The sequence below is a fragment of the Meleagris gallopavo genome, chromosome 2 (genome assembly GCF_905368555.1).
Source record: "Meleagris gallopavo chromosome 2, MGAL_WU_HG_1.1, whole genome shotgun sequence".
Lineage (NCBI taxonomy): Eukaryota > Metazoa > Chordata > Aves > Galliformes > Phasianidae > Meleagris > Meleagris gallopavo.
Window position 1 is genome coordinate 87,077,056 of NC_139405.1, and position 13,131 is coordinate 87,090,186.

General features: G+C 38.4%; 1 protein-coding gene across 3 annotated transcripts in view; it reads right to left on the reverse strand.

Moving 5' to 3' along the window:
- Positions 1-13,131, reverse strand: part of TINAG (tubulointerstitial nephritis antigen) — a 47,555-nt gene that overhangs the window by 32,734 nt on the left and 1,690 nt on the right. For 2 of the 3 annotated variants that reach the window (XR_014881563.1, XM_085217892.1), the window contains exons 2-5: positions 10,733-11,159; positions 7,402-7,465; positions 6,371-6,460; positions 4,728-4,842 (exon numbers count right to left, since the gene is read on the reverse strand). Coding sequence is in view for 2 of the 3 variants with exons in the window: in XM_085217892.1 (XP_085074018.1) it covers positions 4,728-4,842; positions 6,371-6,460; positions 7,402-7,465; positions 10,733-11,102 (639 nt within the window). In the remaining variant the exon portion in view is untranslated. Of the gene's footprint in view, positions 1-4,727; positions 4,843-6,370; positions 6,461-7,401; positions 7,466-10,732; positions 11,280-13,131 lie in introns of those variants that run through there. The other variant, XM_085217893.1, reaches the window with a different exon arrangement.

Genomic DNA, 13,131 nt, shown 5'->3' on the forward strand with positions numbered 1-13,131 from the left:
TGGTTTACAAGACCAGATACCTATTCCTTAGACAATTTAAATATTTGAGCCCAGGTCTTACAAGCTCTTTTAGGATTACTTGGGAAATCGAACTTTACAACTTTGTCTTTGTCCAGATGATTTTCTGACATGCACTGGGAAACAGAAACATCTTCATCCAGTTTGTATATGCTGATTTTCTTCCCACAGAAAAATTCACAGCTGAGAAGAAGTGGGTGAGGGAAAAATAAGCTTGTGTCTGAGGTCTTTATCAGCTATGAAACTGGAATCAGTCACAGCAGATGGATTGATACCATCTCTACATGCCCCAGACCTAGTAATTCTGAAGTATTTGAGATTCATAAAGTTTACATATAGCCTGAGAGTCCGAAATACCATTACTCACTTTTAAAGTATACTGCAAATGCTTAAGTCATTTATATTCATCTGAAAGTTATACCTTCACATGTAACAAATCAGTAATATTAATCTTGCTAAGATATTAATCTTAATATCTTCATTAATTGCAATCAGAATTCTGCTTTCTTCAAAATTTTGTTAGAAATATGGGACTTGCAGCCACAAATGACATGCACAAAAATTCTGCAAAGATAAGTATCTTGCTTAATCATCACTAATAATGCTCTTTCCAGGTAGACATCAAAGCAAACAAAATCACAGCTCTAAAGCTTCCAGCAACAGAAAGCTGCATTTAAGAGATCCAACCCCTGTCTAGTGTTTTATAGATGTGGATGGATGAAACTGCAACCGTGGAGTCACTGCAGTCTCTTGCAGGATGTTTTCCTGAAGTCAGAGGGAGTTGTATTGACCTGAGGCAATGGCATGGAGCTTCACCAGGGGAGGTTGGGTTGGGCGTTAGGAAAAGGTCCTTCACCAGAGGAGAACGGGTTCCCCCCGGGCAGCGGGCACAGCCCCAAGATGCTGAAGATCAAGGAGAGTTTGACAACACCCTCAGACATAGGGTTTGATTTCTGAGTGCTCCTGTGTTGAGCCAGGAACCAGACTCAATGATTTTTGTTGGTTACTTCTAACTCGAGTTATTCTATGATTCTGTGATTCACGAGCAAGCACAAAGTTGACTTTGAAGAATAATTGTACTGGCAAAATCCCAGATGAATAATGTTTCATAATCTGCTCACTATCAAGAAGTAAATAAGCAAAATTTGGCAAATGTTAAGCTCACTATCTTGAGCAACGACCACTTACATTCTGAATGAGGTAGATGAGAAAAAAAAAATTCTAAATACATCTTTGGTCTGAGCCAGTGTGTTAATTTACATATCTCTTAAGCTACTGGCAGTGTATTTAATAGCCTCACATTGTAAATCCTAGAACAAATCCCTCATTAGCCTTCAGCCCTGCCATTAAGAAATGCAGGATTGACCTGTAGCCAGAAACATTAGCTTTTTGTCCGAGTAATTGCTACCCTAATATTGAGAAGCACTGTTGTTCTGTGACAAATGGTGAGTCCAGACAATTGTTTCTCAACGTATGCTCCATAATCCACCATTACAAGGCACAATGGAATCAGGAAAATGACTGGCAAATTCTTTTAAACCTTTACATGTTTTCTATGTATACGTGTGAAGGTTTAAAAGAGTTTGCCAGTCTGGGCAAAAGAGGAAGGTTGGGAGTTATAAAGGAATACTCAGACTTCACCTACAACTTGTAAGCTGCTTGTTTTTTCCCTAAGAGGAAATGTACCTCTGTCACTCAGTAATGTTGTGAAAGCAGATTTGCAGTTGGATATGTCAGTCAGTGAAACAACAGAAAAACCTATACTCCACAAACAAATACTGCTAAGAACTAAAACTCTGCTCTGGATATGAAGTGATTAAGACAGAAGTGCTTTGCAACCTAGAATCTTTTTTTCCCCTGACACAATTGAGCAAAGAATCCCTTTTATACAAAAACCTGTTTCTCTCAAGCACCCCGAAGACACAATGGAAAACAGCAACCTCTTAGTTAGCAGGTGCTGTCATTTATTTCTGAGACAGTAGACCAGTAGCATGCTGAAGAAATGGCTTTTATTTCAAATCAAAAAGTGTGGCATTTAATGAATGGATAACTATAGTTTTCTTTCTCCGTTGGCAAAGCTAGCAGCTTTAAATCAGATCAGCACTAACTAGAGCCAAAAGCTCTCAAACGCTGATTGTGACATTTTATCAGCTATGTACGTGACTGGGCAAATTACTCTCAGTTTTCTCACCTGCAAAATGGGAAAGACAGTAATAATCCCAGAGAACACAAAAACATTTAATTAGCCCTTTTTTATGTACAGTAAGTAAGCAGTTCCCCAGCCCGCAGGTAAATTAGTACTCAACAAGGTCACCTGAAGGCCAAACCATTAAGGTTTGAAGACAGTCTCGGAAAATATATTTTTAAAAAACATTCATTCCTGTATTTCTCATCATTTATGCCTTTTTACTTTCTTCTCAGCTGTCACCTGGATACAAAAGATGAATAGAAACTTTAATAAAGCTTGCCTGGTTTTTATTACTTGGGTCTTTTTAAAAGTATTGGTATACTTCACAAAATATCAGAAAAAAATTCATGGAAGGGGAAGCAGAAGTTGATCCTATGATCAGCTGCTGGTCTGTCAATTGAAAGAAATTATTTCTACCCCCGGTGAACCTGATCCACGCTATGAACTTGCTGGATCATGCATGACAATGGATATTGGGACAGCTATGAAGAGATGCTTTACCACATCTTCACTCAGTATTTAAATCCTGATAACTGCCATTTCACATGGAATTATCTACTGATTAAATTTTTGCTTACATGAATAGAAGTATGTTTTCTTACATTTATGGGAAGTATTAAAATCTGTCAGACAGAAAATTTCCTGAGACAGAACAAAGACACTAAAGAGGTGATGTTCTTCTAGAAAACTACAGAATAGGACACAATTAGGGAGTTTTGAAGCTTCATAGGAAGTTTCAGAGAAAAATATTTTTACATCAAAACAATCCAAGACAGAAACCCTAGGGTATGAATAAGAAAGTTTTGACACTTCTGAAGAGAAATCGTAGGTTGGAGATGGGCTTCTGTACAATTCAGACTGGTTTTCTGTATGTTCAGAGCTCTGGAAAAACTGGAAAAGATGTTATTACTTTGTATTTTTAGCAGTGAGAAAGATTTCTCAGGCTCCTGTGGAAAGCATGTGCCTCTAGCAACTTCCAGGACTTCCTGAGGGTTAAAAGGATAAATGCATGGAGTTGGATTTCAGAGAATCCATTCAAGCTCCTGGAAATTTCTGGAAGGGCCAAAGACAGTTGAGTTATGGCTTTCAAATTTTATAATTAGCATTGGAGAAAACGTGCCTGAGAAATGTGTCTGTGGAGACAGGGCCATAAGTAGTGCAGCAGTCAAAGAAGCTACAGGAAACTTAATAGCACAGAATTAATGGGCTGGATATAATGAAAGAGCACTGAGTGACCAGCTAATTCAAACTGAATAGAAGAGAGGAAATATGGTAAATATTTTATTTTACCCTTCGTTTTCTTGTTTCCCTAGATGTTCTTTGTCTAACGTGGGAATAGGCAGAAGTCAGTGTAAATGTCAATCTCTGCACTAGGTGCAATATACCCACTTTTTGTTCCTGCCATACAAGCCTTACACTCTATTTCTCAAGAATAAAAGTAAACAACAGTAAAAATTAACTCAAATTTTCTTGAATCTCAGTGTTGAACAACAGCAATTTGCACCAATTCCCCCACACAGTAAATGCTGCACTGAAATCTGTTATGTCATTTTCTTTCTTTCTTTTTTTCTTTTTTTCTTTTCTTTTTGACAGAACATTTTCAAATGAAATCAATCCTTCTTTGGCGAGAAGAGTAGTCTAGCAGAGCGTATGAGGCAGATTGCCAAAGCCCAATTTCTGTCAATTTCTGGCTCTGACAATCCTCTTCAGTATAATTTTCAGCAAGCCAGTCTTTTGCTTCAAGCAAAAGATTTAAGATTGTGAAAATTATTGCAGAGGCACATGATCCCCTCCCTCTCTCCCATATTCCTTGCCAACTGTTAGCTAAGCACTACCGTCCCTGCAACTCCTCCCATCTGGAAACCCATCTTCTTTATACATATAAAACAATCAATGACAATTGACTTCAAACAGATATTCCAATGGCATAATTTGCCTGAACTATGTAAAAACTGAAGGCCAAAATGTGTTATAGTTACTGCATTTTGCAAATCTTTGATCTATCTACTTACTCCCGTAAGGAGTAACTGCTTCAAACTAAAAGAAGGGAGATTTAGATTCATTATTAGAAGGAAATTCTTTACACAGAGAGTGGTGAGGCAGTGGAACAGGTTGTCCAGAGAAGCTCTGGATTTCCCATCCCTAGAGGTTTCAAGGTTAGGCTGGATATGGCTTTGAGCAAACTGGTCTAATGAAAAGTCTCCTTGCCCACAGCAGATGGCAGTTGGAACTAGATGATCTTTAAGGTCCCTTCTAACCCAAATCATTCTTGTGATTCTCACACTGATAAGTGAATATTAGCGCACAGTTTCCCAATGTATAGCACTTGCTCTTACTCCTCCTTGTTTGATATCCATGGATATGGCCACACTTTCTATGGATAGGAAAACTATTCTAGGACTTTCACACGCAACGTGGAGGCACTTAGTCCTTCATACCTTAACCATAATCTTATAAATGTCGACATTTTTTTCCAAAAAATTAATTTATTAAAAAGAAATAAATTGCACACAATACATACTGGAATTGCTTCCATATTCAGCAAGGAATGAGATGGAGGTAATGTGCCCAAGCGCTTTCTGAAACCTTCTTCCAGCGTCATGCCCCAGAACTGAGTATAGTTGTCAGCTTTCCATCTTTCTCACAGATAGAAAACAAGCAAACAAAGCAAGGTTAGACACACTGTTCATAATATCTTCTCTATGTAGTCTTTCTCTATAAGAGCACCACTAAAAATAACATCCAGAAATAAATGTTTCAAATTATGTTTCAAGACATTCTATTAGATACGAATGAGGCTATTCCTCTGTGGGTAAATGTAGGCTGGAAGAACACGATATGAAAACTGGTGATTTGAGGTCAGCACTGTATCAGCCTTCAGCAGATGAGTGTGCAATGCTTCAGAGAAATACTAGAAAATAAGGTGCTCGATCAAAGCAATTAAAGTTGTCTTGAAGTTGTGCTCACATAATGCTTCAAACCAGGTGATGACAGCTTCACACAGTGGGTTACATTGCCTTCAAATGCTGAAGCACCAGCAGTAGTTATGAGCCACTGTTGACACAGCAGAAAGCCCAGCTGTTCTGCCTGTTATTCAGAGTAAGGGCTGTCTTTAAGTACTCCCTCCCTACTCTATCTGAGGAAGGTAGGCTAAACTCAGAACCTAGTATTAACCCCTTCAAAACATATGCACAACAAAAAAGAACTCACATTTATACACATTTGGAGCAAACTAAAATTGTATGCATTACTGGAGAAGGCCTGAGTCAAGGGGAGGGTGCTCTCTTTACCCATTTATTTCTTGTTTGCTTGTGTATATGAAAGACAGAGGTAGGATTCACACCCCCTAAAGGAGAAGCCTTGTTACTCAGCCTGCCTGTAGTCACTGGAGAATATAAACACCTGCAGAATCTAGTCTCTCAGGTGGCCTTAACTACCCACGTGGCTGATGGTGCCCAACTCAATTGTCTCTCCTACCTCCCTAAGTTTAAATCTCTCCCATGAAGTACAATAAGTTTCAGCACAGAGTCACAGTTTGAAACCTGAGCACTTCCATAGACTTCATTAGTGAATTTAGCTCCACAACTGCTAGGCAGGCAACCTCCCAAGGCACTGCTCTGCATTGCAAGGAATAAGAACTGGTAGCAAGAAAACCACTGAGTCTCACAAAGTTCTGATATCTTGATCCCTTTGGCCTATTCTTCCTTCTTCCAATACTACCTAAAGTTCTGGTATCTAGAATGACCTTTCGGAAAGTGGGTAAAAAATAAATAAATATATGAATGTTTCTCTTAACTATTAAAGTGAGGAATAAGGAAGGTGATCTAAAGAGCATTTTGTGAGCAAAAGAATTATAGTAATTTGGAGAATATTTTAGATAGGTATTTCAAATATTGACTCTTACCAGGATGAGATTTTCAGTATCTTTCTATTTTAAAATCTATATTTTGCTAGAGTTTTAGAAGTTTCACAGATGTACATTTACTATCGCATAGATAAGATGTAATTGGGGAGGGGAGGGGCAGAGAGAAACATGTAACTTGTAATTTGCACTTACATGCTATGAGCTTTCGAGTGGATCACAATACTTTTGCATTTTTTCTACTAAAAAGCTCTACTATTACAACACTATAATACTTTTACTTAAAATAGAAGTATTCTCACCCGTAATCTCCAGAATTAATGTGGTGAATCAAGTCTGGGCGAACAAGGCATACTTCATTTGAACACTTCCAGTTACTTTGGATGCATTTACTGAAAGGGCAAGAATATAATTGAGCAGAAAATGAATTGTACTTCTACAGCAGAATGAAGAATGGGGAGGGGAAAAGCCTGAACTACAAATGTCACAGTAATTATGAAAACAAAATAATACGTAGTACCACTTCACTACCTAATGAATCCTAATTGGAATGAGGTGGTAAGGTTACAGCTTGTGGAAAATCTCATCTTTGACAAAATTTGCTTCCATCTGTGAGGCCAAGCCAGGGAGAAAAGAATGATGTACTGAAAATTAGTTTTTTTGCTGAAGTTTCACTTTGGAAAACCAGAAAGGAGCTCCATGGCTGTAGACACCTTTCTCCAAGTATCTTTAGACAAGTTCAGGGCAGATGGAGCACAAGCCCTATTTGGATGTTCCTGGAGCACATTGGGCTGTCCTGACTTCAGAGGTACAGGGGACCACCTGCTGACTGCCAGGAATGGCAACAGAGCATCTCTGCTGTTCCTCTGATGTCCCAGGACAGGGAATGGGGTGTTCAAACAGTACATCTGTTTTCTACATAAGTGAAATTCTCCCCTTAAAATTAGAGGTGATCCCTTTTGCCAAAGTAATAGAGGAAGCTGTTATAAAAATATTCCCCCAGCTTTTAATAATACGGTTTTCTCTGTATTCAGGTAAGTTTACAGACCTGTGGATGAAACTATTTCAACTCAGAGCCAGTATACTGAACAGCAACAGAACTTAGATCACTGAGGGGGACATGTTTTCATGTCTTGATTAGAAAGTCCATCCTCCTTCACCATTCTTTTATGTTGGCTGTAAAGCAATTCTATGATTTCTTAATATTGTACTACTCTTCCAACCATTGTGATTTGATTAAGTTAAATGTGAATTTAGAGATGCTCACCAACTTAATTCCTGTTTCATGACATATGCTAAATTAATTTCAATTTTGTGTTCTCTGAAACATTACCAGGAATTGCAGTTGTCTTTAATTATTGCTCCTTCTCCGTAATGTCGGCCATCTTTATAACAACCTGCCAACATAACATATAGACGTGTGAAAAAAAAATTGTTTCTTGAAGTCAGTTAACTCAAAATTCTTGCTATTATTGAATTAATTAGTTTTATGCATTGTATGTAACATTATGCAAGTAATGTATACATTACTTAAGTGAAAGACAGTATTTTTCCTGCTTCCTCTACAGATACTAGTAAGCCTTATGGTACAAATGAAGATCTCCTTCATTGGCACGAGAGAAATATTCACCTCTAAGCCATAATTAATTTTATACCACAGTGCAGAAGTGGAATAGAGATGATGAATTAATTATAAATGCCTATTTCACCCTGTTAATCATGCAGCAGACTGCATGAACTAGCACAGACATAGGTGAGATATATCTCACCCAAGCATTCTGAGCCCTGAAGTTTCTGCTCTAATTCAATTTCTGCAAGTAACAGAGACATTTCTCAGAGAATATCCAAGGCAAATTACTCAGATGTCATGGTTTGCCATAGAGTGCCCCAGTGCCAGGATCAGACGGTAGGTGGAAGTAGGCATCAAGCAAGATATTTCACTTATAGCCAGTGAAGGAAGTATTAAAGCATTGTTTCAGAGGCAGGAGGAAGCCCCACTGGAGCTCTGCTGGCAGCTCTGCCACCCACACCTGAGAAAAAGTGCAAACCTGAGCAAGTACAAAAGAAGCTTTCTACTAATGTATGCCTGGGGAATTGAAGATTAAGAACATAGTTTCCTTAGCCTAGCAAAATTAGGACTTGAAGGCTCAGGAGTACTTACTGCTTCTGAGGTGTCTAAAGCATCAGCGTCAAAGTGTAGAAATATCAAAGCTGAAAGACATGAGCTGCATAAGAAAAAGGGCAGATTGTCCAGCCATCAGGGTATTAGACTGGAATGTTAATAATCTGGGAGATATAGTGAGAAATAAGTGGGAAATTATTTCACTTTGAGGTGCATCCCGATGACTTATGTGAAGATTGTGCTTGGAAGGAAGTGGACTTAATAAATCAGGACCTGCCTCTTGGTTCAATCTTCCCAAATTCCTATAATTCTCACCTAATCTGTGTAATTAGTTTTGTAACTGAAATGTCTCCAGATGTATACACATATAGGCCAGAGTCTGACTGCACAGTGTGAAGTCACAATCTGTGTCTCTTTTGTAACATCACCACTGTGAGATCTAGTGTGCTGGCTCAGATAAAGCGTTTAGTACCATCAGAGTAAGTGAAACAGAAAGATCAAATAAATAAGTGTATTCTATAAATAAAACTCTAACAGTTCTCCTAATAATAACAACACCACCAAATCCAGACTTTCTGTCCAGTGTCTAAGACATACATAACAGGACCGTGTGCACATCTTCTCTTGAAACGATACAGGGAAGCCATTGCAGCACACTGAATGCTGGATTCGTAAAGACAAAGTCAAAGCAGTTTCACAAAGTTATATTTGCAGTGGCCCCCAGCCTGGTGCACACGAATGCTTAGCGTGCACACAATAGCCTACTGTGCCGTGCACTGCGGCAGTGGAAAAATTGGGATGCAGAAATGCAGCATTGTGCCCTTTTATTGATATTCCTCCTATCCCATGCAAAGCACTGAAGTTTATTGGTTTGTTTAGAGCAGCATGTGTCGGAAAGCACTGAGAGCTAAACCACAGGCAATAAGAAGATCAAAATCTTCCAGGTGTATGTGGTCTGGTAGTGCCTTAATAATTCTTAGCTAAAGGCAGCGGCACAGTCTCAGTTAGTAAAAGTTAGCCAATATACTTACAGCGTTTCTAAAAATGCTTCATTGTTTGCTTCATCTTCTGACATTCAGTCCTACTTTTTTCTCCATTTCTTCTTTCCAATTTCTTTCTCTGTTCCCTATTCCTCAGACACTTCAGTTCTAGAATATTCCTTCTGAGTTATATTTTCTCCTGCTGTATTTTGCCTGCTTTGGTGCTCTCCTTTAATCCTTTAGGTTGTTTGTATAGCAAGTATCCAATAAACAGACTTTAGAAAGCTGAAGATTTTCCATCAACAAAGAAACAAAGCAGGACCAGAAAAACAACAGCTTGTTTTGAAGTGAGATATAAATTAAATATGACAATAGCTCACCTATAGAGCAAATAAAGGTGCTCAAATAGGTAAAATATCATTGTTATCTATGGCAGGCATGTATAACCCAGGAGTTACATAATAATAAAAAGAGAAGCAAAAGTTGAATTGAAAAAGGCAATAAAAATCCAATTCCCTTATCTAAACCTCCTGTTACATTTTTACCTGTTGGAGGTACACCTGCCCAGGACCCACATGGCAAACTACCACAGCTTCTGTAGTGATTTCCTTCCATGAGCAGCCTGCAAAACTAGACCCCAAGGCTCTCAGCTCTGGAGCAGAAACAGTGCTTGGAGCGTAAGCAGAACTCATGAGAGCAACTCCCAGTCTGCTGGAAATAATACACAACAGTGCAGCCTAAATAAATAGGAAAGAAATATCTTTATTTACACAAATTGGACAACGTTCTTTGAGAAGATTAGAAACACTTTGGAAAATCAAGTTTCTTTTGCAGCCTTTAGCGTTTTTGATGCTGTCACTTATCAGATATCAGCTGTGTGCCTGGCTTAAGAGCACAGACTCCTGAAGAACCTGTGGTCTGACTGCATGACTGCAAACAGGAGAGATGCCCCAAAGAAAGAGTTAATTTTTAAAGGTCATGGTGTTATGGTTTCAGTTTTAGGCTGTTCAAAGTTTGGTACAATCTCTACATTTTCAGCCAGATTTATCCTGGTAAGAAGCTGCCTAGGCTTAAAATTCACAATTCTAGACATACAGCACCAGCTAACTTCTAGCACCCTCTGCAGGAACCAAGTGAGGACCAGATGTTTGTAGATTCATTCTGTAATCTTTAGTTCTAAAACCAAAAGACTCAGATTAGAGTACTACTGGGGGAACTTCCACTACCAGCTGAGTAATAAAACACTAAAAAAGAACAAAATGTTGGTCAGAAATCCTCTGTCTATTCACATCCCTTCACCTACTCCTTCACTGAGCTGCTGTAAGAGGAGTGGTTCTGTCTAACAGTTTGGATCTAGCCAACTCTAAAAATACGTCCTAGAGACAAAGAAATAGCAGCAAACATAATTATTACTCTGATTTCATATTCAGTGACTTTGTCCACTATATCTGTAGGCATATTTTTAGGATGCATGCACACTAAAGATTAATTGGTAGTTTTACTTTCAAGCATATTTTTGTCATGATGCACTAATGCCATCCGAGCCTTTTCTCCATACCCACCTGATGCTGGAGGTGGCCAAGGCTCATCAGACCTGGTGGGCTCAACGGTGTTCTCACAAGTATCCCAGTAGTCAGCACAGCAGTCTATGGGTCCAGGAGGACCTGAGGCACAGAACTGGTCACAGTAACATATAGCTGCTCTGGAAGCAATGTTAAAGCTGCAGTCATCATTCCTTCCTGTGCAGCAGCCTCGTATCCTGCAGGACTTGCCCTGATATAGACTTCTTTTCAGCCTGTTCCACTTTGCAGAACCACCGTCTTCAAGAGAATAAAGTTCCTTGGTCAAATTTCTTCTAGCATCAAGCCGCTTTGCCATCCAAACTTCACTTGCAATGCAATATAAGAGCAAGATCTGACTTTTGAGCCACATTCTTCAGCCTCTAGCCACCTTTTTAAGGCTCACTGTTCTTCAGTAACAATCCATTTACTGTAGATAGAATAGCTCCAGTTACTGGTCAGAAACAAATCTGAAAAGAAACCTGCAGACTACAACTTTATTATGAGGACTCCATATGCGTTAATCATTACTCAGACCTGTTATAAACAGATTTATTTGTCCAAGCTAAAAAAAAAAAAAAAAAAGACACGGACTGGAAATAGAGCTATAGCAATGTATCCATAATTATTAAATGTTGGATGTGTTCTTTGGCAAGTGAGAAATTTTCTGGTAAAGATTTATTATGCAGAATATACATGGCCCAATATTTTAAACATCTTGTTTTAAACATCTAAAATGAAATCAATGTGAGGAGTGAGCACATGGTGTCAAAGGAAGATCTCTTTCCTTCTGGTTTCGTTTTCCTTCCATGCGAATGGAAACTGTAACAAACTTACATTGCATTTCACCTGCACTTTCCTACCTGATATTCAGGGCTATACATCATTGACTGTCACTACAGTAAACATACCCTGCATGCCCCATTTCAATCTCATTTCCATTGATCTGGCTTTCCTTTACTTAAGCTTAATTTTACAGTTTTACCATAGGAAAATTTAAAAGGTCAGGTGATATTCAGTATAAGCTATCATCCAAATCTATTATTTTAATGTTCACATTTCTTTAGTCAAAATGAACATGGTAATATCAGTAACTACAGTAATAAATGCCCACCAATGAGTGCTCGTTTTGATTTAAAGAGGAAATTGCTGGAATAATAAAACCACAAAGAAAAGCTGAGCAGATCTGAAAAGACATGTGTAACAACCATCCATCAGCTCCATGTCTTTGGACTACAATCCTGAAGAAATCTGCATGGTTCTATTGCCAAACCTTAAAATATTCAGGGAAAAAAAAAAAAAACAAGAGCAGCAGAGTATTTTGAAGCTTCTAGGGGTGATAACACATAAGGCTAAATTGCATAAAAATAACATAGTTTGAAAAATAAACAGTTACAAGACAATTTAAGTCTTCAAAGCTATGAAAGCAAAGGTAAAAAATAGTCATTCTTCCTTCTCTATTTGGTAGTGAATGAGAAGACCATGAAGAAATCAACAGCAGGGAGTGAAGGGAATCTTTCCCTCTGTGATTACAGCTGGACTATCCAGTGGTGCAGAAGGTCACAGAATCAAAAGGCAGTGACTCTTGAGAGCAGAGCTGGCAATACAACTGTCTGGATGCACTGCTGGGAATGGCAGAGACTTTCAGGGGGAATATGTGTGTGTTTATGTGTATAGGCTTGAAATCCAAAATCAGTTCTTTAATATGATTTCTTGTCAGCAGCGTTTTCATTGGGCATGCCTCCCACACTGTCCCTGTCACAGAAAAGGAACTGTGGCTGAGGGAAAATTACATCAGACTACCTGATTTTTATTTTGATTTTTGCAGGCAATTTTCTGAATAGAAGTCAATAGAAAAGGCGAGGTCAGCAGCATGCAGAAATTGTACATCGCATAAATCATAACCTTCAGAGTTGTTGTGTGCTTTTTGATTTAGTTTTGCTTAGAAAGCAAAAATCTGGGCAATGTTAAGCCTGTCACTGAGTATTATAATGCATCAGAAATAAGATAAGGAAAGTTCAGCCACGTGTGCTCATGGAAATTTAGATAAATTATTTACTAGAACTGATAATCCTTTTCCTTATGTCTACATGTCTTCTTTCTTCTGTGTGGTTCTAAGCAAATTATTCTTTTGATTTGCACTGCCACTAGCAAAATGAAAATCTTTGCTATAACAGATCTTTGGAAATAATTTTACAAGCGTATGTCCTTTCTCTGGTTAAGCAGAGAAAACAAAGAAGGCTACCATATGTCCATCCCTTGGCATATGTTTGAGCCTTTTGAAAAAATCTGTTTTGGTTCAGCAAATATTTCAATTTCAGTAGTTTTCTTTGTAAGCAAAAGTAGCTCTCTGTAAACAGTAGGAGATCACATGTTGATTTATCTGTAACTATTTAGGAACA